General features: G+C 37.4%; 1 protein-coding gene across 1 annotated transcript in view; it reads right to left on the reverse strand.

Annotated features, from left to right (window-relative positions):
• Positions 1-2,771: 2,771 nt before the first annotated feature.
• The window catches only part of FANCM (FA complementation group M), a 39,117-nt gene continuing 14,211 nt past the window's right edge, over positions 2,772-27,677 (reverse strand). The window contains exons 10-23 of the mRNA XM_026698794.2: positions 27,285-27,491; positions 25,658-25,889; positions 22,348-22,505; positions 21,048-21,200; positions 14,997-16,842; positions 13,986-14,062; positions 13,824-13,889; positions 11,816-11,950; positions 9,815-9,968; positions 8,907-9,013; positions 7,160-7,672; positions 5,763-6,111; positions 3,663-3,954; positions 2,772-2,986 (exon numbers count right to left, since the gene is read on the reverse strand). Of these exons, the coding sequence (XP_026554579.1) occupies positions 2,872-2,986; positions 3,663-3,954; positions 5,763-6,111; positions 7,160-7,672; positions 8,907-9,013; positions 9,815-9,968; positions 11,816-11,950; positions 13,824-13,889; positions 13,986-14,062; positions 14,997-16,842; positions 21,048-21,200; positions 22,348-22,505; positions 25,658-25,889; positions 27,285-27,491 (4,404 nt within the window). The 3' untranslated portion in view covers positions 2,772-2,871. The remainder of the gene's footprint in view (positions 2,987-3,662; positions 3,955-5,762; positions 6,112-7,159; positions 7,673-8,906; positions 9,014-9,814; positions 9,969-11,815; positions 11,951-13,823; positions 13,890-13,985; positions 14,063-14,996; positions 16,843-21,047; positions 21,201-22,347; positions 22,506-25,657; positions 25,890-27,284; positions 27,492-27,677) is intronic.

Raw genomic sequence — 27,677 nt, forward strand, 5'->3', positions numbered from 1 at the left:
CTTAGGAGGCAAGGACTTGGCAGCACAAGGAAGCAACAGTCAACAACTTAATAGCCAGCCATCAACTTCTCAGTCTACATCTGAAAAGCTACACACAACAGGCACCATATAAATACCATACACAGAACAGCCCAAAGCACACAGAAGTTCCTTGAGGACAGCATGAGTCCGAAAGCAAAACCTCTGGTCCCAGTGACAGACCCAGATTGGATCCTGTTTCTTAATTAAATAACAAAAGATCCTTGCTGCTTCAATCTGGATGCTAAATAAGCAGAAACCACAACAGAGCAGGGTGCCTGACTCCAGAGGAAACCCAACTAAGTTCACTTTCTTGGAATTCCTAGAAGGTGGGCACATTTAGGGGTGCTTTCAAAAGACAAAGACAAGGCTTTCCGTAAAGGGCTTCTGGGGGAGGGTTCACCATGGCTCCCTCAGACTCAATCAATTGTGCCCTCAGAAACAAACTTCACCTCTTTCAATCAACTACCTTTGTTCTTCAGTCTGAGTTCAGAAACAAACTTGGAAAGATTTCTAACATCCATTGTGTTTTTGTTCAGCCTTGGAACAAATGACCCCCCCATAATAATAATAATAATAATAATAATAATAATAATAATAATAATAATAATAATAATAATAATAATAATAATATTGCATTTGACATGGTTTCAGATATTTTAGCCTGGACTGATTAATTTGCTTTCAAACACTTTCCAAACCAAATGCATTAGCTAATGAAACAGCAGGCACAGGATCCATTCTGAGAGGAAGAGATGGGTGAGCGTTAGAGATAAGCATACATGTGCAGGATTGGAGAATCTTTTTGGATGCTACTGCTCAAGTATCAGTGAAGACTATAGACCCAAATGGATCTTGAGGAGACTAATGGATTATTGGCAAGGTAACTGTTGCATGACTATCCGTACTCCATCCTGCCTCCCATAATCTATTCAATCCTCTGTACTTAAAAGTCAAGCAATATTCCGACTGGTTAAGAAGGAGCTTAAAATTTTCCCCCTGTTTGCTTTTTACCACCTTACAATTCTCTTATCTTCTCAAAACAGCCATCATCTCTCCAAATATTATTTTCAGATTCAGCCTTGGAAGAGCTGTCTGAATATTTAAGGTGGCTTCTGTGGAAAATTGTTCTACAGAAGGGTGAGCATTACTGAGGGAGTCTTAACAGAGGTTTGCCTTCCAGTTCTCACTGGATGAGTAAAGTCAACTTGGAGAAGTGGGTTAAGAGATAACCATATCCCAAATGCCCCAACTGTAAATGCAGCTATTAGCAGTGTGACATGAGCAAATCTAGGGGTACTGCAGAAACACTGCAAAGCAAGTGATCCACACTCTCAATCTTTGCAAGGAAACCAAAGGGATTTGCATTGTCAATGGTACAAAAGCTGCTGAGAGATCCATTAAGCCCTGAAGGATTACATTCCCTTTTCCTGGTCTTGCCAAATGAAGGTACGTTCCAGTTGCTCAAGATCTAAAGTCTTGGAACTTCAATACCAGCTCAGGAAGAGATGAAGGTCTGCAGTAGGGAAATACAATACAATACAATAATATAATAACAACTCTGCCCCCCACAACCACCACAATCTGTCCTACTATTTTATTGTGTTTAGACTATTAACAATCCTATAAATATATTCTGGCTATGATGTTCATGGCTCACATTGGTCTATTGTTGCTGCTTCATGGCCGAGTGTACTTCCTTATTGCTACCATCATTCACAATGGGAATTTTAGAAATGCATTTTTTTAAAAAATTAAACTTGTTGACTTAAAATGATTGGTAGCATGATTAGTACCCTATCTATCTGTAGCTATCTATTTCTGTAGGTTTTAGTATCCTAGCTATTTCTGTAGCAAAGGGATTCCTACTCTTGTAAAGATCATTTAACAGTCTGAAGTTTGTTTTGCTGGAACACTCAAAATATTTCCAAAGAAATTCTGAATGAAACTGTTTTATTCCATGTTAAAAATTAAAACTTTTTATGCCCGTGCTATGCAGATTGAAAAGTGAAAGAGATCTTTTGCAACATGGATAAGGCACTTTTGCTCAAAACTCATAATCACATTAACCAACCAAAATTAGGAATAGTGCTTCATAGGTTTTTGGGTTGTTTACACAGCCTTCCAGACCATATGTCTGGAATACTCTACCTGACTCTGGTTTCTTCCCCAAACCCCAAAAACTTTAACCTTAGACTGTCTACTATTGACCTCACCCCTTTCCTAAGAGGTCTGTAGGGGGCATGCATAAACACACCAATGTGCCTACCGTCCCTGTCCTATTGTTTCTTTTATTTTTCTTATATGTATCCATGTATTCATAACTATGTTTTTACTTATACCTATTATCTTGTAAGCAATTGACAAACCAAATAAATAAATAATAAATATTAAATATACTTCAACATTTTGAGGCTTCATTGACATGAATGTAGAACTTCAAAGCAAAACACTTTGAAGAACTCCTAATATACATCCCAATATAGAAGACGGTTCTGTGCATTTGACAAATTCTGGCAATCCCTCCTTAACATCTTGCTCTCCAATTATCTATAGCTGGAAAAGGAGGACGACGTGGATGGTTTTCATATCAAACCTTTATCCTTTAACTGGGAAAAACAGCTGCTTTCAGAAGCAAGAGAAAGTGGAAATATGTTTTCTTCATCTTACACCAATGGAGTTAGGAACCCGTATTAAGGAAAGACACACTTCCTACTTCTATAAAGGAACAAGGCAGCTTGCAATACACAAACTCATTTTGTTTGACATTTTATTTACATGTCTTACACTGAAGGAATGTAGTAATAAAGTGCTTCTGTTTAAAAGGGATGCCCCACTTTGATTTATAGAGGATCATGTAACAATCATGGGCAACATCTGAGTGTCAAAGGTGTATTGGATATAGCGGTACACTTCCTCTGCTTTCTGCTGATTGACCTGAGTGCGGCCTGCCATCTCCCTTGGGGTACTGGAAAGGAAGAAGGAAAGTGTTTCTCATTAAGGCACTAGTTGTAACCAGGATTCTTCAGCAAAAACACAAAGAGGAAGAATATAAAAATGACAAGAACAGACGGGATATTCAGCGAGGTTCACAAGGTCATAATGGTAATACCTGCCTGTGTGGCTGGCTTAAATATTCTGGTTCTATAAATTCTTATGACTATATTTATATTTAATTTAAATTTATATTTAAATTTAACGTATGTGGTCACCCTTCCTGACTCTGGATGGCACATAAACAATGTACAAAATAGCATCCAAATGAATGAGATACAGTCTCTCTAAGCTACGAGAGATCAACTTCCTGCATGAGCAGGGGGGTGGACTAGAAGACCTCCAAGGTCCCTTCCAGCTCTATTCTGATTCTAATGACAAATGTGAAAATATCGAACTAGACTTTCAGAAAATCGCTTTATACTTCCCACCCCCAATACAACAGTTCCTCATATGTTATCACTGGATGAATCATAACTTGTCAGATTAGAAGTTTCAGAAGAGGAAGAGGAGGAGGAGGAGGCAGAAATGGCTTTTAATATGACAGCTCTACAGTATAAAGTGAAAAACAAAATGTAGGCCACACCAACCAATCTATCTGCTTGTATCCAACGAGGGTCAAGATCAGAACAATCAAAAGGGAACTGTACCTGTTTGCCATCTCTTTTAAAGAACCAAAATGGTGGCACAAGGCCAGAGCCAGGGTATAGCTGACACAGGGAATGCTCAAATAGAAACGGAAAACATCCTGTCGGGGTCCCTCCACTTCTGTTGGCACACGGATGGCTGCATTCTTCCGCTGTTCCACCAAAGCTAGTTCCTTTAGCAAGTCAGCAGTCTCCACTTGGCAGGCACTGAAGAGCACTTTGATTCCTGCCTGAATGAATGCTGATAACATGCTATCATAGTGCTTGGTTCTGTGGAACACCTTCCATGCCTCGCCTGAAAAGTTGAAAGACACAAGTTCAACATTTCTCCTACGATGGCACAACACACTGACACACGAACAAGCTGATGATATTTTAGCCTAGTCTTTTGTGCAGGCCCAGTTCTTGTGATTAGTTTTCAGTTCAGTTTATTATGTGAGTACATAAATCCTGAATTGAGTGAACCACGGTTAAGCAAAAATATATAAAAGAAGGAGCAACAATAACCCAATAACCCAACCCAAATTAAATCAACTATCAAACCAAATCTTATTACAGCCTGAAGCCCATAAAATCAGTGAGCTAAAACCTGTATGCAAACACACACATGTATGCATCTAGGTTTTGTCTCATTGATTTTGTCTGTGTGTATACACCAGAGGTGGTATTCAGGAAGTTCTGACCAGGTCTGGAGAACTGGTAGCGGAAATTTTGAGTAGTTTGGACAACCGTCAAATGCCACCTCTGACTGGCCCCGCCCCCATCTATTCTCTGCCTCCTGAGTCCCAGCTGATTAGCTGGGTCTTCTTTTGCTGCCCTGCACAGGAGAACGGAGCTAGAAAGCAGGTTAGCGGGATGGGCAGGGAATGGGATTCGCAATATCCTTCCCCTGCCATGCCCATCAAGCCACGCCCACCAAGACACCACACCCATCAAGCCACTCCCAAGACACACCACACTCATCAAGCCACACCCACAGAACCGGTAATACACTAATATTAGTATACACTAATAGTAAAATATAATGCAATATATATAACAAACAACGGAATAAAAGTAAGGGATACAATAGTGGTAAAGTAAAGCACAAGTAGAGAGACAAAAGTCAAAAACTTCAGCTACAAACAAAGTGAGAACAAATAGAGCAACTTGGGAATATGAGACGTCCTATTAAACTTTGAATGTCTCAATAAAATTGCTTTTACAGCTTTAAAAATTACCAGGAATGATAGCCAACCTCTAATGGTAAGATATTCCACAAGTGATAAGAAAGAAAAGGTCTTTCCTCTGAGCCACATTCTGCTCATCTCAAAACAGAATAACAGAGGTGGAAGGGATCTTGGAGGTCTTCTAGTCCAACCCCCTGCTCAGGCAGGAAACCCTATACCATTTCAGACAAATGGTTGTCCAATCTCTTCTTAAAAACTTCCAGTGTTAAACAAGTTCTGGAGGCAAGTCGTTCTACTGATTAATTGTTCTAACGGTCAGGAAATTTCTCCTTAGTTCTAAGTTGTTTCTCTCCTTGATTAGTTTCCACCCATTGCTTCTTGTCCTGCCCTCAGGTGCTTTGGAGAATAGCTTGACTCCCTCTTCTTTGTGGCAGCCCCTGAGATACTGAAACACTGCTATCATGTCACTCCTAGTCCTTCTTTTCATTAAACTAGGCATATCCAATTCCTGCAACCTTTCTTTATATGTTTTAGCTGGTAGTCCCCTAGTATTTGTTGCTCTTCTCTGCACTCTTTCTAGTCTCAACATCTTTTTTACATTTTGGCGAACAAAACTGGATGCAGTATTCCAAGTGTGGCCTTACCAAGGCATTATAAAGTGGTATTAATGCTTCATTTGATCTTGATTCTGTCCCTTTGTTAACACAGCCTAGAACTGTTGGCTTTTTTGGCAGCTGCAGCACACTGCTGACTCAAAGAGGCAAGACTGTGATGTTATTCTCTTGCTCCTTCCCAGTTTGTAATTCTGTTTCTAGTCTCATCTTCACCTCCTTGTGAAATACAGCTTTTGTTTCCTATTTAGCCATGAATCTCATAACCAGCAAAGCTAAAAATTGCACCTGAAAAGCCTCTGAGTATCAGGCAAGATACCAACCTGTTCTAATTCTTTCCTTCTCCACAATTATGCAGATCCTATCAAACTTGTTCTTCAGCTGTTGCATCCTCTGGACCATTTTACTCTGATGTATATTGTTGACCAATTCTGCCTGGCACTTCCTTTCTACCGCTAGACGGTTGCTGACAATATAATCACAGGAACCCAGAGAACAAATCTCAACCTTGACTCCGTGAACGGTTTTCAGGGTTGAAATAACTTCTGGGCCAGAGGAGATCTCATGGTTATCCACCAGAATGCACAGAGGTGCTTGGCTCTTTGAATTCCTTAAAGTCCAAGAGGAAGAAGAAGAAGAGCGTCCAGGAAGGTTCTCCAAAGATTTTTCTGGCTGCAAAGATCACAACATCGTATCAGTCAGCAGGCTTAGAACAGCAAATATCTAAAGAAACTGGGGGACAATCTTTTAATATTTGTACTGTGTCAATCAAAGTACCTATTGCCAGCAGAATTACATAGAAAACAAAGGTCAGTTGTCTATGGAGATTCTCAATCATCTAGGTCATGGTTGTCCCGAAGGTGCTTTTTCCAAATTTTAAATTTTACAAACGCAGTTCCCTATTACTGATTAAAAGAGACATTATTGAGAAAACTGTTGGGATGTTGGGAGGAAAAAATATGGAAAAATGGCATTTTTAAATTTAGGGTGGCTATCTTATAATATTGCTATGGAAGAAACGTTTAGACATCTATTTAGTTTTATGCCCATATATATTCCTTTTGTTAAATGTCAGGATAACTACTTCTTTAATCTCATAGATCCACATAATTGGAACAGGTCTTATAGCTTCAGCTTGAACAAAGCCAATTAAGAACAGTCCACGACATTGCATAACTGTCTCTGCTGAATTCTTACTTTTGAAAATTTCCCCTACTTCATTTGTAATTTGTCTTCCTGAATTTAAATGTTATTCTATGTTCTGTGCTCTGGAACCAGAGAAAATAATTTTTGATCTTCATTTGTGACACACTTTCTTAGATACATGATTCTATTATATGCCTCAGTTATATTTTCTTAAGGCTAAAGTTATCTAGAGCCTTCAATTTCTTTGTAGCTCTCTGTTTCTAGTTGCTTGACCAACTTTGTTGCCATTGTGTGAACCCATTTCAATTTCTTAGTGTGGTGTGTAGAGTTAAATTTAACAGTCAAGGACGGTCTGTCTATTTGCTTGAGTAGAGAAACTTGTTTGACACAGTATACCAATAATATCAGCAGAATTAGCAAATAAGAGGAAATCTATTAAATATGTTAGTGAGGATTCTCAAGAGAAATGTGGCAAAGGCTTAAACCAATCATTTTAAAAGTTTCTCCTGACTCCTTAATTCTACTTTTCCAGACCATTCACAAAAGAAGCAGTAATTTTTTAAAAAATTCTCACCTTTGGCATAATCTGGAAAGTTTTACCTACAAGTTCATATTTGCACTGATCTTTAATTTGAGGATGAAAATCTGATTGTTCTGGCAAACAGGATTTTTCCAAGTGTACCTGGGCATGGCTTTCTTGGGGTTTTAGAACTGAGCATTTTTGGGGCAGAGTCTGGTCCTTAGTTAAGGAAGTAACATTAGAATCCTTATCAACTTTAGCACTGACTCGTGATCCCATCTGCTCTTCCTTTTTATCAGTTTCCTCATCTTCACTAGATCCATTAAGAATCCGAACCCTAGTGAACCTCTTTGGGGCTAGTGGCATTCCTGTTTTCTGCTTCGTATGGCCCACTTTCATTTTTTTCCTGTGCCGGGTTTGGTACTGTTTTCTTCCGTCCACAAAGCTTTCTTCCCCTAAAAGGTCAAAATTGATGTGGACATCTTCGTCACTGGAACTGCTTTTGGGGTTATCCTCTTCATTAACACAGAAACTGTCCTCTACGTAGCATTCATCTTGCTCTGGAATCTGTGAAGAAAGAAGACAAATCCTGACAAATCCCTATGCCTCATGAGAGAAAGAAGCAAAAATAATGGTCTTAATTAGACACCGTCAGTAATATTCTGATTAAATAGAATTCCTGGCCATTACTAATCCAAATTCAGAGTGTTGGCGCTTTAAAAAAAAAACATTTACAACGTAAGTTCAGGATACTTAAAAAACCTGCCTGGTTTCATTATGCATCTAAAAAAACATTAAGATCTTCAACATAAAACCTTTTCTTGATGCCTGGCCTATCTTCTTAGTAGTTAGTTGTCTCTCAATGATGGAACTTGTGTATTTATTCCACTTTGTTGACTTCTGACAACTTAAAAAAGAACTATTTTCCCTATTGTGCTTATGTGCTTTTTATCTAGCTTTTGTCTGATTTCACAAACTTAAACAGAGAGAAACCCAGTTAATACTTGGATCGGAAGGGCTAAGGATGTGTCCATAAAGTTATCAAGAAATAAAGATCAAGGATCTTACTTTGCATATGTCAGGCTTTCTGCCAATTGCCTAAAACCAAACAAGATTTGTTTCTAAACATGATTCTTAGTTTTCTTTAGCAAGATTTACTACAAGGAAAGTGGTAGTGGCACAAAAATATAAGCAAGTAAGCTCATTTCCGTTGCTTCATTTTAGAACCAATTTATCTCCAGGTATATTATAGCACAGATTTTTTTTTGGTTTTTTTGCTTGCAGCTTTCCTATTAACTGATGAGGAGGCATTTCTCTTCACTGTTAACATGGAAGATTGCAACCCTTGATGTTCTCAGGAACACTGTATTGGAATTTATTGGAAATAACCAGTACTTTGAGGTACTGAAAGTCTATTGGCAACCAATACAATAACTGCAGTATTCCCATGTTACTCTAGACTAGCAAGTTTCTGCTGCTACCAACCTGGTCACTCTATTTTATACCTGCTATAGCTTCCTACTAATCTTTAAAACCTTGTGTGGTTGTGATAATAAGGGTGTTACTTACCACTGACAAGTTTTGCCAACTCAGGTAGGATTGTAAAAAAACATCCTTAAAATATTATCACTTATGATAGTTGCATTTGGATTGTTTTAGTTTTAATTAAATATACCCCCACCCTGATAATGTTCTTTACAATAAAATAATACCTAGGCATTTTAAAGCATTTGCAGGTTCAGACCAATCTGAGAGGTGGTTCCATTTATCACAGTATCACTTTCTTTGTCTGACTTTTTACCTGTGAGAAAACAGTTATTGGATTGAATTCTTTATGCACCATCTTATACTTGTTGCCAACTGCTGGACTGCGTACAGATTTCAGATAAACTGCCTGCATCTCAGATTCTATGTAGAAAGACAAAATAGATTGTCAGACAAAAAAGCAACTGAGACCACACTCAATCTTGAGCCTGATCACCACATTATATAGATAGAGAGAGAGGGTGATACAAAAGCTGTAACCTTTAGAAAAAATTTCCTTATAGACCCATTACAACCTTCATTATACAAGTATCTCCATGGGCTTCTGGAAGGGAAATGTCTAGCAGTTGATTTCATTGAGGGTTGCGTTCATCAGGGTTGTGTTTGACCTTGGGGAGGGGGCTGGGTGGGTGTGGCCAACTTGATATCACTCGTGGCTGGGGGGCCGGGGGCAACCCACTTATCCTAGTAGTTTGTTTTGCTAGCATCTCTGCCAGAGAAAATGGAGCTTGGGGGTTCTGTCTGTAGCCCTCCCGAGTTCTGTTTTCGCTGGCAGAGCACCACAGGCTGGTCCTTTGCTGTTTCTAAGGTGGCCCCGCGGGCCAAATTTATACACCCTGTGGGCTGGATCTGGTCCATGGGACTTGAGTTTGACACCCCTGGTCTCACAGATCAAGAGCAGCTTCTTTCCAAGGAAAGTAGCATCTTCAGGTATCAAGAGAGAGGAATTATCAAGAATGTAATAGAAATGTTAACTCCCCTACCCCCACGCACACATATAGAGACTGCTATTTCAAAGTTAAAAACCAGGAGCAGAAATGGAAATATTTTACTCATATCTTATCTAAGAAAGTTATTTCTTGGACCAGATGCTCAGACACAGATAAGTTCAAACAGAATATCAACTGATTGGAGGGAGAAGGAAAGAGGATTTTCTCTGCATACCATTTAAATCTTGAGCGATCTGCGTCTCATCATCAAGAAATTGAACAAGGGAAGAATTCAATTCATCTTCTGATTTTATACTCTCATCAGATGAAATTTCCACTCCATCTTCAGAAATTTCTGCCTCCTCGTCTATGAAGTGTTTGGCTAAATTCTATAGGATGGAAAAGATCATTTTGGTTAGAATTCCATTTCAAAGAATTCACTTTAGAATCAAAGCATAATGAGTAGTCCTTAACACAACGAGTAGTCCTTAATGGGTCTAAGTCTACATGGAGGGAAGTAAGCAGTGGGGTGCCACAAGGTTCCGTCTTAGGCCCAATACTCTTCAATATCTTCATAAATGACTTAGATGAGGGAATAGAAGGGGAACTTACCAAATTTGCAGATGATACTAAGCTGGCAGGAATAGCTAACACCCAAGAAGATAGGCTCAAGATCCAGATGGATCTTGACAGACTAGAACACTGGGCCATATCTAACAAAATGAAATTCAGTGTAGAGAAAAGTAAAGTCCTACACTTAGGCAAGAAAACCCAAAAGTACACATATGGACTGGGTGAAACCAGGCTCAATAGCAGTATCTGTGAGAGAGATCTTGGAGTCTTAGTGGACAACCAACTAAATATGAGCCAGCAGTGTGCAGCAGCCGCCAAAAAAGCTAATGCAATCCTAAGTTGCATTAACAGAGGGATACAATTGAGATCAAGTGAAGTACTAATACCACTCTATAAAGCCTTAGTAAGACCGCACCTAGAGTACTGCATCCAGTTTTGGTCATCACATTATAAAAAAGATGTTGAGACTCTAGAAAAAGTACAGAGAAGAGCAACCAGGATGATTAGGAGATTGGAGACTAAAACATATGAAGAATGGTTACAGGAACTGGGCTTGGCTAGTCTAGTGAAGAGAAGGACCAGGGGAGACATGATAGCAGTCTTCCAATATTTGAGGGGCTGCCACAGAGAGGAAGGGGTCAAGCTATTTTCTAAAGCACCCGAAGGTCAGACAAGGAATGATGGATGGAAACTCAACAAGGAGAGATTTAACCTGGAAATAAGGAGAAACTTTCTGACAGTGAGAACAATCAACCAATGGACTAGCCCTCGGAAATTGTGGGAGCATCATCACTTGAGACTTTCAAGAAGAGATTGGACTGCCATTTGTCAGAAATGGTGTAGGGTCTCCTGCTTGGGCGGGGGGTTGGACTAGATGACCTGCAAGGTCCCTTCCAACTCTGATTATCTGTTATTAAACTCACTTAACAGATTGCTTTGAATTTCAATAATGGTAGACTGGCCCAAAAATGCATCAGCTGGAGCTAAGGATCTGTTTTCTAGGGGCTTCGCAGCAAATCACAGATGAGGCCTTGCTTAAACTGTAGCTGTTGATTCATGGATCATTCTTGGGATCCACTAAGTTTTTAAAGTGCTTCAACTCCCAGCTGTCAAAGCTTCAAATTACTGAAATAGAAACTTACATTCACCAAAAGGAAAATAGGATTCTGACTACTTAATATATATTACACTACTGTGCTATACAAAATCAATTAGACAGTTATATCAATATGTTAACTGCGGACAATATTCAGGTGCTAACCTGAATGGATTAAGCTAGTTTTCTATTTTTATATTTTTGCCACAGTGAGAAATTTGATTCAGATGATGGCTAACACCATTTGTATTAAAAACCACCTTTCCCCAGACATATAATCATTTATTATGCATAATATGCTTAAAATGTTAGCTTGTCCCTAATTTCTCAGAGCTTGATTTGTCTGGCTAGCAATAACTTTCTCTTGATTATAAATTTGGTATAAATGTTTATTGTTTGCCGCCTCAATCACCAAAATAACTAGAGACAAAATGACTCTTGCTAACCATTCTGAATCATGCATATGATTCTAGAGGAGATTTAACATTACCAATTCAAAGGCAAAATATAGTAAGAAAAAGATATTCACATCAGAGAAGTCATCTTAATTAATTGTAACATTCTTACCTGGATCAGAGGTCTATCTCCTTTCTTCTGCCTTTTCGTATCTTGAACTGGCTTCTTGATGTAGTTCTTTCTGTCCTGCAACACTGGCTTTGGTTTCTTAGCAAAATCTGTGCTTTCATCACTAGAGACATCTGACTAAAATGTAACATAATTGTTGATTAAAATTACAACAAAATTATATAAATGCACATAGTGAGGCAGGCAGCTTTAAAAATTAAACATTTCAGATGAAACTGCGATTTTTTATATTAGGACTTAAGGAAATTTAAGTAGAAAAGGCTCACAGACAATTGGTTTTATACAGATAGTCCTTCACTTGCATCCATTTTAGCAACATTTCCAAATTACGATGGCACTAAAACACAACAAACCTTTCCTTAGTCCTTGCATCTGTAACCATTGCAAAGCCTCTGTGATTGTGTGATCCAAATTCAGCTGACATGTACCTATGATACTTACGGCATCCTGGGTCATGTGATTGTCCTTTGTGACCTTCCCAGCTATACTCTGACAAAGTGACAGTGTGGTTCACTTAACAATTGAGCAAAATGGCAAAAGCAGGCATGATTCACTTAATGAGCGCCTCGGTTAGTAACAGAAGGTGCAGTCCATTGTGGTTGTAAGTAGAGGGCTATTTGTATATAGTGCAGGTAGTCTTCAATTTACAAAAGTTTGTTTAGTGATTGATAGAAATTACAACATCGCTGAAAAAAAGTGACTTATAACCATTTTTCCCACTTATGAATGTTATAGCAGGCCCATGGCCACGTGATTTACATTTGGATGCTTGACAAGTGGCTCATATTTATGACCCCATTTGATCCCTTTTTGTCACCTTCTGACAAGCAAAGTCAATGGGGAAGGCAGGTTCACTTAACAACCGTGTTAATAATTTAACAACAGCAGTGATCCACTTAACAAACATGGCAAGAAAAGTTGTAAAATGGGGCAAAACTTAACGTATTTCTCACACAGCAACATAAATGTTGGGCTCAATTGTTGTCGTAAGTTGAGCACTATCTGTAACTGCAGCAAAGTTGTTATATATAAAAGGAAGACTACAAAAATACCGGTGATGGAGGGGATGTATTCTGAAATGGCTGAGTTTGTAGAATTGCTTAATTGACTTGTTTGATCAAAGAGGGAACTGCAATTACCAGAAACTCTTTATTGACCATTTTGCTGAAAATGGATAAGCATAAACTGCTGATTTTGGAATTTATTGAGTGAAAAGCTTTGTTTATGGGAAGAACGTAACTATGATATGGAATATGGGAGGGAGGGGACTGTAATTGCTATGTTTGTAACTGAAGATCAAAAGTCATTCTTTAGATAGCTTCCTTTTTGTTATTCTTCACTTTGTTTTATTCTTTTAACATCATCTTCTATTTCATCCATGATTCTATAGTTTTTAAAATCTTTGTAAAAATGTTTAATACAAATTTATTTTTAAAGGGTAGCCTTTTCACATCTTCGAGTCTATATCCTTCCTCATACTGAAGCTAAAAGAAATGATAGAAAAATTTCAGCCAGTCTGTATTATAAAGAGGTATTTAGACCAATGGTCTGATATGGTATAAAATAACTTTCGATCTTGTGAACATATATATATATTCCCTATACAGCAAAGAGATGTGTGATTTGGGGAGGGGGGGGGGATATTTGGGTCAATTTTGACTCTTGGCAACTGCAGGACAAATCCATACACTTTACATGGCTGAGAGAGAATGATGGCCTTTGTGTCTGATGCAGGACTAGAACTCAAAAGTCTCCTGTTTTCTCAGTCTGCTGAGTTTACACCAAATTGGCTCTGGTTTGACCTTGAATAGACCGTGTACATTTAAAACATATAATAAATGAATTCCTTCTGAGTTAGCAAATGAAGCAATCCTGCCAAGCTGATGGAGAACATAAAATTTAATTTTATTTGGATATGACTATTCAAGCCAAATTCAGCAACACATGTTTTAGGCACCTTCTTTCAACACTAGTCAGAGAAGAAACTTACAGCAATAAGTGGACGTTTCCGCTTCTTGACAGCACAAATTGGGGATTCAATGTCACAGTCACTAATCTAAGAAAGAATGAATAACATGAGCATCCATTAAGAAGTCCCAGAGGGGAAAGTTTGGTTTATTTAAAACTGCTGAAGTGTAACTAAATTACTCACATCTGAAGTTCTCAAAACTTTTGTTTTTCTCTTTTTTCTGTTAAGAAAAGAAAATTCTTCCTTCTCACTGCTGTCCCCTGCAGTGAAGAATTAATAAGAAGAATCTGAATGTTTCAGCGTGCAATGAAGTTGTTGGTTAGACAAAAAATATACATTTTAATTTTTAAAAAGAAGTAAGGTGATTTCTTGTTTGCCAGACTTTCTCTAATAACGCAAAGTCCATCCTGATTAAGCTGGAACTGAAGCTTAAGTTAAAAGAATATTTCCCACCAAGGGAACAAAATGAAAGAGATGGGAACACAACACATTAGTAAACCAGCTTTATTTATTGCCCATGGACATGACTGCTATTCATATAAAGTAGCTTCGTAGAACAAAAAAGAATATCCAACTAGCTGAGTTTTTGTATTTTGTTCCTCATCTAGCTTTCCTAATCAAGTGCATTATTCTTTATTTTGAGGAGGAAATAAAAAAATATACCAAGAGTTCAGTCTGATATAATATTTCAAAGGAGCAAATCACATTTTGGTTATCAATCTTAAGACATTTCCAAGATTCATTATTTTACCTATTAATGATTTTGTGTACATTTAAATGTACAAACCCAGCAATTGTAAAGTCAGGAACACTGCAATAGTAAATATAGAGATCTTATATATTCTCACATAAAAATACATCATTGGAAATTAAGATCATTTTAGCTAACGTAACAGTAAACATTTACAAGTTTTATCATGTCATGATTATATTTGCTACAAGTTGAGCCTTAGCTTCATTACAGAGAATCTAAAAGGCTAGGCAGATGCTGAGTTGAAACAGAATGAAATAATGAAAACCATTCAATATCCCAAAAGACAAGCACTCAGTCACTAGTTTCATTATGTCTAAAGAATACAGTTTCTCAATGATATAACTGCATCACTGTTCTTACATACACGTTCATGAGTTTGAAAATCTGAACTTCAGCAGAAAGTCTGCTAAAATAATTTAGGCTTTCATTTTCGGTCTTACCAGGTTCATTAGATGGAAGATCCTTTACTCCAAAAGCTGATTTTGCCAAGACTTTAACTATGCTGGTGTTCGCTTTTCTTGAAACTCTCATATGTGAGCTTTCTTCATTATTTCTAGAGCAAGAAGTTCTATTATGTATCATTTGTCCACCTGTTGGTGTGGAACACACAGTTTTTACATGGTTTGGTGACTGGTAAAATCTCTGAGTTGCTGGTGTGAAAGGAGATGCCAAAGAAATAGCAGGGTCAATCGCTGCCAGACCAGGATTGTGGTTTTGCAAGTTTAACGGTGTAGAAGATTTAGTCACATTATTAAAACATTCATTACTAGGATATTTATTGACCAAACTACTATTTGAGAAAGAGGCTTCAACCCTGTTGGAATGACCAACTACAGGAGTCTCCTTATTTTTCATGGAGTTCATCTGCTCTAAGGCATCATCTTCTGACTCTTGAAAAGAAAATCCAAGATCAAAGTTAACAGAGAACAAATCCTCAGAAGCATTATATAGCTCCTCATAATCATGGGGATTTGGTTTGCTTCCATGATCAAGACCACCAGAGACTTCTACTTCATTTCTATGTGGTGTCAATGATGTTATAGGATTTGTACTGTGAACAGAAGCAAGTTGGTCAGAAAAATGACATTCAGGGGTTCTTGCGTTGTTACTCTGCATGTTGGCTTGGCTACACAAGCCAGTTAATTCTGAAGGTGCCCCCATTTTTTCAGCTGGTAGTTGACTGCTCTGTGCATGATCTCCCAATAAATATATAGAACAATCTTCCTCAGGGTTTACATTTCTTCCAGATGGTTTGCATGTTTTTCCACAGCTTTTACCATTATACCTTTTCAAAGAATTCTGCGCTGGACTATTGTTTACTTTTGACAGCTTCTCCCCTTGAATTCCATTCTGTTCTTCGGTTTCCACTTCAAAAATGTCATCCCAGCTAAGATCATTTATACTACTAAGGAAAGTATCTGGAATATTATTTGTTTCCAAAGGACAGATATCCATTGAACACAATTTACGGGTATTTAAGAGTTCACAACTGTTCTGAGGTGAAATGGACATATTCTTGAAACATACACTTTTCTCTGGAATATTGTCTTTAGACTTGCTGGAAACACTCTGCTGTAAAGAATCAAGCGCCAGATCTTCATCCACCTTCTTTTCCTTAGAAGCAAACCATTCATCCAGAGATGGCGGGGACTGTGACAGAAATCTTGCTACACTCATTTGGATGTCTTTTTCCCAGGAAAAGTTCTCATCAGCATTTGTTTCAGAAAATCTAAACAAATCAATCTCTGGCACTGGTAGATAAAATAAAGATGAAAGATATGCATCATCTGCAAAACAGCCATAGTCAGAATCCACACGCTCTCCGTTTTGTATACAATTTTCAGGAGCAGGATGAATTGCTTTTGTCATAGCCTTTTCAGGATTGACAAAAGTCCTTCCTTGAATACTTGTGTTGAGGGCTGCATCCATATTTTCTTGATTCTCATCTGCCAAACTTTCCTGTCCTGTAGCTTCAAGAAATGGTGATAGGTTTGTTGAAAAGCAATCTAAAGTGCTGCCATCTCTTTTAGCATGAATTGCAGTTTCTACATCAATCACCTGAGGTCTTTTTGAGGATTTAAAATTGGCCACTTTAAACAGTGACATACATTCTGCATCAAACTCCTGTAAGGAATATTTTTCTTTTGCTGTAGCTGCTGTTTTTTTCCCAGATGATACTTTTTCAAGAGTCACGGTGTCGCATCTTTTGCTGGTCTGCTCATTTGATGCATGAACATCTTCCCAATGAAAATACGGTTGAATTTCCAGCTCATAACTGCACACTCCCTAGTTAAGAGAATAAAGAAAAATGCCTTTTTATTTATGAAATTTACAGTTATATTCTTTAACTTCTGCATTATTGGCATTTACTAAGTTGCTGTTATTTTACAGAATGGAATTAGATAGCAAAGAGAAAGACTATGGTTCATTCAATGAACCCACTATCATTTTAGGTAATTGTTTTGAAATTCAAAGCCAATGCTACCAATTTGAGCATGCTAATTTGCTTCTTCTTTTTGCATGTCACAAATTGGAATACAAAGGGAGAAGTTGCATCATGTTACATTAATAAAAGTACACGTAATCCTTGAGTTACGACCATAATGGAGCCTGTCCGTTAAGGTAAGTCTTATGCAGCCAAGCATAAGACCTTTATGACTTATCCAGCCAAGGATAAGACTTTCCAAAAATTAATTGCAGAGATTTAAAATAAGCAGGAAATTATAACCACAGAGGACTTTTAATATACCAATATTTTGGAGATGATTTTTGGCCAGCATGGACCTTCAGAAAAATTCCAAACTTGTCTTGCAAGTTTCTGTTTTAGAAGCTAAATGTTAAGTGGATCAGATACTGTTTGATTTAATCTTAACCAATAGGAAGGACTTAACTGTACTGCTACTACATTCTCATAATATTTTCAGCTCTTAGTATGTAATTAATATCAAAAAGAACTTTCCAATAATTTAGGATTCCTAAATGCACATAAGTTAACAAATCTGGTAAAGGGATAAAAAAGCAACACTCTGGAAGAGGAAAGTGGAATACTTAAATTTCACATCAATTAGTATGACCTCAGACTTGTTGAGAGTCCAACGAGATATGCACTAAAATGTAAAATTACAACTGCCAGTTCTTCAACTGTTGTTGGCCTTCATATGCATCAATTTCTTCCCAAGAACCTACCTAAGAAGTCATGTTGTAGTATCAGCATAGTGTGTGTGTGGATCCAAGCAGTGTGGCCTTTTGTAACAGATGGAAATGTTCTAAATTATTTTCTAAATTATTATTATTCAAAATATCTCAATTAATCTCTATAATTAGTTCAAAATGAATAAAAAAACCTACTTCAGGTTTGCTATTTTTTCCATCCATCATCCATCCATCCATCCATCTTTTCTTAATCTAACCTCCAAATCTGAAATTCCATAATGGTCTCCCATCCAGCTGCTAACCAGGATAAAACCTGCTTAGTTTTTTGAGTTCAGACAAAGCCGATCAGATGTTACCGTCTCCTGAATTAGACTCACAATGTTTATTTTCTTAGCTGTCCAGATAAAAACTTAATGTTCCATGGCAAGATCATTCCTACATTTTTTGGATTGCAGTACTTAGAAACATTCATGCTTATTTTCCAAAACGGTTAAAAAACAGATTATGTAAAATGTCACAGTCCCCTCCATTAAGTAAGAGATTTTTCTGTCTGTTCATTTAGCTGGACATTTACATAACGACGGTGATTTTAATTAATCATCAATGAAATGTGTGTCTGCTAGAAAATGGAAATCTGTTTAGTTCCTGACTGTTTAATTTCCATCACTGAGTTAACTACATATATTCCCTATGATTGAATCACAATTAATGAATCACACTATAGCCCACAATGAAAGGCAGTGTATGTTAATGTTCAAAATCAAAGTTTATCTCAAATTTTCTACATAATAGTATGTATTAAACTGAGCTGCGGAAGCTATAGATAGATGAGGGTCTGACATTTTGCATTACTGAGATTTAAATCAAAGAAATATGGGAGCATGAGAATAGCGGAAATCAAAAATACAATATATAGCAATACACATTAAAAATATAATTCACAATTCATTTTTAGGGGTGCGATACAATGCAATGCCTAAGGTTTATAGAACCATAAAAAAAGGAAGCTGGGAAGGGACCAATCATCCAATCTCCTGTTCATTACAAGAATCCAAATTCTGTTGGGTATCTATCTGGTTTCTACTTCAACACATCCAACAAATGGTCCCTCAAAGTAATTAGTTCCACTATCAAAACTACTCTTAGGTTTTTCCTCACATTCAGCTGGGAGCTCCCCCCTGCAGCTATATATCCTTCTATGGCCTTCATCTGAGTATAATAGAAAACAGAGATATCATCCTCTGACAGAATCTACTTTGTGCACTTGAAGAATTATATGTCCTCTCAAACTCTCCACAAGGCTACCTCTACCCAGCTCCCTCATTTTCTCCTAAGACTTAGAACTAATCCTTTGATCAGTCTTACTGACCTTTTTATCTGCTCCAATTTGCCTGAATTCTTCTTAAAGCATGGTGCCCTGGACACAGTACATGAGGTTAGGCCTGACTAATGCAGAACAGAATGAACTTAAATCCCTGACTTGGAAACTCAATACTTCTACTGATGCAGTCGAATACTGTATTGGACTTTTTTTGAAATTATTTAAATTGGGTTCAGCTACATACAGGGGTTTTCATACATTCTCAAGCCAGATATCCCATGCCATATTTCTAGATTTATTTTGCATTAATAACTTTGCCTTGAACAACTCCATTAAATTCATTCTAGTATTTTCAGTGTATTTCTGTAACCTAACTCTGTCTATTAAAACAATAGCTACCTTGAGTTCTGCATCAGCTATAAATTTTATCAGTGTTGCTCCCCAAGCTATCATAGAAATTGTTAAGGAGCACCAGTCACAGGACAAAATACTAAGTACACCGCATCTAGTTTGATAAAGAATTGGTAATTTTCACTATGCTTCAAGAAATAAATCTTTGACAAGGCCAGTGCTTATCATATCTGCTGTTTACCGTGAAACTCCCAAAAGGTTAGGTTTCCCCCATGTCACAGACAACAGTTCTATTGTTATATTTGCTTATAATACTAGAGATTCAGACTCAACACTGTTGGATCTATCTGACTAAAGGAAAATAAATACAAACTGAAAGATTCTCTCGTTTAGGTCTGTTCTTTTGGGGTTATTTTTATGATTGCTGCTGTAATAGTGCTACATTCTGCTATGTTCCTGTAGATTCTGGAGCACCTTTTGGAGATTAACTATGAAACTTTTCACAGCTCTATTTTCTTTCTTTCTTTTTTTACAACATTGTACCTGATTTAACAACTATAATTCCAGAAAGAAGGTAAACTATATTCTAATCCAGGGGTGTCGAACTGGTGGCCTGTGGGCTGGATATGTCACATTCAGGCCACTCCCACCCCAGTTCTGTGAATGGAAAAAACATTGTGAAACGTCATGTGATGTGGTGAGTTTGACACCTGTGCTCTAACCATACCTTTATTGTGTTCTTTTTTCTAATGATCAGGAAGGAATTTAATCCTGGTTGTTTTTTTAATTAACAGTTACCTTGTGGGAGGAAAACTTTTTAGCTGAGAGGACATGGGAGTTTTATGCAGAGTTCTAGAACCTCCATTCTAAGACCACCACAAAACTTATCCAGCACTGGAGATTTTAAAGAAGAGACTGGACAACCATTTTCTGAAATGGTACAAGGTTTCCTGCTTTAGCAGAGGGTTAGACTAAAAGAACTCCATGGTCCCTTCCAACTTTAGTTATTCTTTTAACTAAAAATCAGAACATTGACAAATGGAAAATAATAAAAAGTGGACACACGACAAAACAAAGGTCTAAAAACTTGGAGAAAAATATATTAAAAGGTGTCTTTTATTCAAGGTACTTTCCTAAACTTTCATCCTAAAGAAAACATATATTATTTTCTGTACATTTTTAAAGAATTGCTTCTTTCTTCTTCCTTTTGGTAATTTGTTTATTGTCACTGTTTTGAAATCCTAATTTCATTACAGTTTTGCTAATACTGAAATTTACGAAGTATGGAAGTGTTGTTACTTCTTTTAGGAAACTCTTTTCCCCATTCTCATCCACAATGTAATTACAAAACTAGTTAAAAGTCAATGAGTAACTTTATGAGTCATTATCTGAAAAGTCCAATTAATTGCTAGTGAAAAAATAGCTATCTGTAAACTTTGCCTTAGCAATGAGATCAGGCAAAATAATAGGTTTTTAATAGTTTCTAAACACCTTTTTAAAGAGAGGGTGTAATCTTCTTTGGTTGAATGTGTTCAATAAAAGACACAGAGAAACACAAAATAGTGACATGCTTTGGGCATATTGTCTATGTCACAGCCCAATAAAATGCACGTGGGAGCTTAGAAAGGAGATAAGGGTCTCCAGAATAGAAAAGCATTTTACTCACCTCTTCGTGTCTCATTTGCTCTATCATGTCCATGACACTAATGAAGTGGAAGCAACGATCAGAATGATCCACTAGATAGGTAGGGAATGGCCGGTTCTGCCAGACTGTCCATTCTGTCAGTGACAGTTCATGAACTTCTTTGGTTTCCAATTCCTAAGATTTCAAAACACAAAGAAAATAGAATGCTGCCAATGCTGGTCACAGCTCAGGCTTGTCAAGAGAATAATCCGAAATAAAAATAAAGTTAGCTTAGGACTAACTTAGAACTGAGGAGTCATGATGGCGCAGTGGTTAGAATGCAGGATTGCAGGCTAAGACACTGCTCACTGCCAGGGGTTCGATCCTGACTGGTTCAAGGTGGACTCAGCCTTCCATCCTTCTAAGGTTAGGAAAATGGGAACCTAGATTGCTGGGGGCAATATGCTGTTTCTGTAAACCGCTTAGAGAGGGCAGAAAGCATTATGTAAGTCTAAATGTTATTGCTATTAGAAAAAAAATATTAACTTTTATTTATGAGAAAAATTTGGTTTTTTCATACAATAAACAAGCATTTTATTTTTTTGCAAAAAAAAAAGCATTTTATTTTTACTAGTTAACAAACTGATAATGTTGAAGCATTTGTTTCACATATTCTACAATATAAATCACAACATTGGTTTACTTAGATTTAGCTGCCATATAATACCTCCCTGTTTTGTGCTTTCAATAAGTCTTGATTCCTAATTCCTGCAGTTTCTTTGGCAAGATTTTTAAAAGTGGCCGGCTGCTTTTTTTTTTTTTTTCCTGAGAGAATGACTGGCCCAAAGTCAACTAGCTGGTTTCATGTCCAAGTTGAGAGTACAACTCATAGTTTACGACCGGCTTGCCTTAACGACTATAACAAATTGCTCTGCATTCTTTCATTAACCTATTACAAAAAGCAGTGCATTTGTAGGATGTTCTGATTTGTTAGATGGAAATCAGTATTTATTGTAGAGATCTATAATGGAATATTTATGTTTTTTTACAGGCACTTTGTTCCTTCATAGCACTCATTTCTGATATAATTGATTGCCAAAAGGTCTTTTATTTATTTTGCATTAAATACCTGGAATTTTCTCCAATAATTTGAAATTATACTTGAATATAAATGTTAAAGAAGAAAGTCTTGAAGACATGTATGTCTTCTCTATATTTATATCAAAACATATCAGTCAGTGTTGACAATAGCTCAATACATTTTTCTCCATGCTTAAGTACTTTTTTTCATGATCTTCAGCCAGACCACATTAAATTAACCTGAAGCATATGTTTAACTTACTGTTCTTGTATCTTTGCATTCTAATGTTACAAACTGACTGCGTGGCATTATTGGCTTTTTTATTCCTTCACCAGCTTTTATTTGATATAGTCTATCCCATTTTTCATATTCCTCAGTTGTAAGGCACCAGCTTTCAGTTGGACTGGCTTGCTTTGTACCTGGAAAATATTTGAAGATAAGAAAAGGAAGGAAATTGGTGTATACAATATATAATCTATATAAAATTCATGAATGCCCAGTGTATCACTTGCCAGAAACCTCTTTTAGATTCCAGAGTTCAGAGACCTTGACATTTTCTTTTGAAGTGTGTTGCTATAATTCATAATTCCATCAATGATGGCAAACAATCCTGATCCAGAGGCAGCAAAGCAGGTCCAGATCAGGATACTGCCACCATCATGTTTTACACTAACATATTTTGATCTCATCTGTCTAGAGAACATTCTTCCAATAGTCAGATGGCTTACCCAAGTGGTCTTTCACAAATAGTGGATAGGCAGCAATGCTCCTATTGGAGAGTTGTAGCTTTCTTCTTGTTCAGTGTTCTCCTGATGAACCCTGATATTTGCCAATGCAAAAGAAGCCATTAGGGCAGGGGTACCCAAACAGAATTCAGGGAGTTGAATTCTACAAGTCTTAAAGTTGCCAAGTTTGAAGACCTCTGCATTAGGGCCTTACATGGTACCCTGGGTTTCTTTGAGAACTCCTGGAATATTACACGCTGCTGTTGGTGTGCTTTTCATTTGTGGACTGGGTGGAATCCACATTTTTTGGAAATAGTTTGGTAACCTTTTCTATCTGGTGAGCATCAGCAACAGTTTTTGGAAGTTCTCAGGAATTCATTTGTTTGAGCCATAGTTCTGAGCAATGACATTTCCCCATTTCTGTGTTGTGATGTTCTGGTTTCAGTACTGAACAACCAGAATTCTGTTCTTGAAATAATTAACATCCCACTGGTTGAAATCACTGACTCTAATTCCCCCTTCAAATGAACTGATAATTTTAGAGATTTACACTTGGCCCCCACAAGTTTGAGGCTTTTGATCATTTTCTTCAATAAAGAAATAAACAAGTATAATGTTTATGACTCAATTGTTTAATTGGGTCCTTGTTTTAGGACTTTTAGGGAGAATAGATCATGTTTCAGGTTATATTTATACAGAAATATCAAAAATTCAGAAGGGTTCACAAATGTTTTAGTTTCTTCATTTGCTATGGAAGGCTTCCTAGAAACAAGCTGAGCGACTGAAGTAAGTATTACTTGACCATTTGCTATAAGCACCCAGGCTAAATAAAGTTTTCAAAGCTCTTTCTGTTTTATGATTTATAAAAAAATATTGGCATTTTTTCTTCTCACAAGCTCTGAAAAAATCACTATAAAAAGCCAACAGCTGCTTTTATTTTCATAGCCAATTTAGCCATAAGCAGGTCTTTTAAATAATGGTGTTTTGGTATAAAATTTGCACTGAAAAACCAGACGAACAAATGGATCAGATTCAGTCTATAAACTTTTAGGTCTAATGAGCAGTAGAAGCAGTACCATAGAGGGCTGTGCATGCATTGAAATAATTTAGAAGTACTTTGGGCCTTACAAGAACACAGTATCTCTCTGCTATTCATTAAAACAGGCACCTTTTTTTAAAAAAAGCTTGTGTTTGAGCTTGAAAAAAGATGTTGCTCGGTTATGAGTCTAATTTGAGCTGCTGTAGCTTTTTTCAGGCTCACATGGAGTCTGAGAAAAGATGTGCTCACTTATCTTTTCCAAATTACATTTCAAAATAAATTTTGAAGGGTACATATTTCTGTTTTATCATACTCACCCACATTCATGGAAAATCACATGCACATAATTACACAGAGAGAATTAGAGATTGCTGAAACGAGTGATGATTCACACTCCAAGAACACGCAGTGATATTACTTCCTCTGTTGCCATTCCACCACCACCCCCGAAAAAAAGAAACGGGGGGAGAGAGAGAGAGGGAGGGAGAGAGAGAGGGAGGGAGAGAGAATCTTTATAGTTCTGTCCTATCTATAAAATAGATACTAAATCCTATATATGCAGCATCAATGCCTGCTATACTGCCCCACATTTCTGTTCACTGGCCATGTAGGCTGATGCAACTTGCATGTCTTCATTATCAAGCACAGTACCTTTCTGATTGACATAAACAGTAGGATTACTATCACTGGCTTGACTTGCTCAGAAACATTTCTGGGATATCTGGTTGCTTTCTTAAATTGGCTAGATGGATAAGGTAAGACTAACTCAAGTTCACCTCAACTACTGGTAACTATATACAAAGCACTGTTTTCTTCATCATATAAATATTAATACCAAGCAATTTTGGCGCAGAAGTAGAATATTCCGCAGAAAAATAATACCTAATGAAGGAACTACCAAGAATAGCAATAGCACTTAGACTTATATGCCACTTTACAGCCCTCTCTAAGCCGTTTACAGAATCAGCCTATTTCTCCCAACCATCTGGGTCCTCATTTTACCAACCTCAGAAGGATGGAAGGCTGAGTGAACCTTGAGCGTGGTGAGGTTTGAACTGCCAAAATGCAGTCAATAGTCAGTCAGCAGAAGTAGCCTGCAGTACTGCACTCTAACCACTGTGGCTCTTGGTAGAAGGAACTACCAAGAAGATAAACAATCAAGCAGAAAACAATACCCCTATCAAGGAATTACCAAAGGAAAAAAAATCACATCCTCACTAACATTGACATGGCAAGCTACTATAATTAATTCAGAATAGAACTGGAAGGGACCTTGGAGGTTTTCTAGTCCAACTTCCTGCTTAAGCAGGAAACCATACCATTCCAGACAAGTAGCTGTCCAGTCTCTTCTTAAAACCCTCCAGTGATGAAGCACCCACAACTTCTGAAGGCAAGCTGTTCCATTGGTTGATTGTTCTCACTGTTAGGAAGTTTCTCCATATTTCGAAGTTCCTTCTCTCAATTATTTTCCATCCATTGTTTCTTGTACTGCCCTCTGGTGCTTGGGAAAATAAATTGACCCCCTCTTCTTTGTGGCAGCCCCTCAAATACTGGGATACTGCTATCATGTCCCCCCTAATCCTTCTTTTCTCTAGACTAGCCAACCTTTCCAAAATTATTTAAATAAATAGTCATCACAGTATTTTTGGCAATGATTCTTGCTGACTATACCTGAAATGAAAGTACTCTAGGTCTTGTTGACCATAAACCTGCCAATAAGTTATGGGGCAACCTTCCTGTACCTTGTGTGAAAGACAGTGTTTGTTTGTGTGGCAACACAAACTCAGCAGATATCCTCTCTTCTTACCTGCACTGGCAAAACTGAGAAAATTATTTTGCCCCAAAGTGAGGCCTTTCTTCTTTGAGCAGGCTGTGGAAGTGTCTGGCTCCTTCTCTGGAGGTGTAATCAACATACGGTGCATTTTGGGGGTCAGGCCATCTGGAATCATACGTGGGCTGTGCTGGTACAAATGGAGGCCTTTATTTTTAGAAAGAGTTTTCAGAAGATTTTTTCTGTTGGATTGGCTTTGATTGTAAGTCTACAAAAGAGAGAAAAAAATGGCACGTTTTTTTGTGGTAAAACATCTTATCTGTTCCTAATTTACTCATTCACAAATATGATTTACACTGGCTTACTACAATTCCTGTGGGTATCAGTTCATTATCAACCACTTCGCTGTTTTTCACTTGCAAACAAAAGCCAACACAATATCCTATATTTTTTAACATAAAAGGTGATTTGACAACATTTTAAAAGCCTATGTCATGTCAGAACTTATTTGCAGAACTCAGGTTATGTCCTCCCACTATTACCCCATGTCTGATAATGTTCAGGTGGTTTTTAATATTTATTTACTGAATTTATGGATAAAGGAAAGCAAAGTGTTGGCACAGTCAATAGTCTTAATTATATCTATGTTAACATTTTTACTAAATGGCCATCTAATACAATAGCACTTAAAATAGTCTGTGATGTATGCAATTATAAAGGATTAAACCCTGACCAGGAACTCCATAAAGCTTATTGAGTGAAGAAACATAATGCAAAAAGAAAGTGTCATTAACGTAAGGTAGTCAGGATTTATTGGAACAGAATAAAAGAGCAGCAGCATAATTGTGACTCCACCAACACGTTGTTAAAAATCATGCTGCCCACAATTATTCTAACTTCAATTCTTTTTTTTTTAAATGTGATAATATTATTTTATGTACCTCTTTATTCTTGCCTAAAGAAAAGAAAGTCAAATACGTCTCTCCACATTTACTGAACGAATATTATTAAAATAAATTACATTCCTCCTGTTAATTTATTTATTTTTATCCCACCTTTATTATTTTTATACATAACTCAAAATGGTGAACACACCCAATATTCATTTCACCTTCTGTTTTCCCCACAACCCAGTGAGTTGGGTTGTGAGTGACTGGCCCTCTCAAAGTGGTTTACAGAATCAGCATATTACCCCCAACAATCTAGGTCCTCATTTTATCCGCCTCGGATGGAAGGCTGAGTCAACCTGGAGCCTGGTGGGATTTATTCAAACATATTACTGATGACATCAGAACCAGTGGTTACAGTGCAGTACTGCAGGCTACTTCTGCTGATTGCCAGCTGCCTGCAATTTGGCAATTCAAATTTCACCAGGCTCAAGGTTGACTCAGCCTTTCATCCTTCCGAGGTGGGTAAAATGAGGGCCCAAATTGTTGGGGGCAATAGGCTGACTCTGTAAACTTCTTAGGGCTAAGCACAAAGCGCTATCACCACCAGGGCAGTGCCAGGACCTGCTAGTTCACTTATTACCTTCTTTCAACTTTATTTGGTGGCAAGACCTAGAATTTGAATGGAATTTTTGGAAACCTTTAGAACACCAAAATCCCTGTGCCTAGAATTTTTTAGGCAGTGAGCAAAACTTGGGTTTGGAGTCTCAGCTTACTCGCTCTTCCCTTCCTTCAGAAAGAATGACAACAATGCGCCCTTGCCGTTTGCGTCCAGTTCGGCCCATTCGCTGCACAAGACGAATTGGACTTTTTTGAGCATCAAAACAAATGATGAGGTCTACTTCTCCAATATCCAAGCCTTCTTCTCCTACACACGTGGAGACCAATGTGTTGTAGCCGCCCTCCCGGAAATGCTTCACTACCTAAAGGAAAATTTAAACAAGCTTTAGCTTGATTCTGGTAGTTGTTAAGACAACAAATCCATGTAAGCAAGGAAATATTATGAGATAGCAGATGTCATAGAATTCAGAAAATGCATAAGATACAGAGAAATGAAAACTGTATACCTCTCAGGGTAGAGGAAGGTAAACTGGCACTAAGTCATATGG

Source organism: Pseudonaja textilis, chromosome 1 (genome assembly GCF_049901715.1).
Source record: "Pseudonaja textilis isolate UNSWEBS1 chromosome 1, rPseTex1.2, whole genome shotgun sequence".
NCBI lineage: Eukaryota > Metazoa > Chordata > Lepidosauria > Squamata > Elapidae > Pseudonaja > Pseudonaja textilis.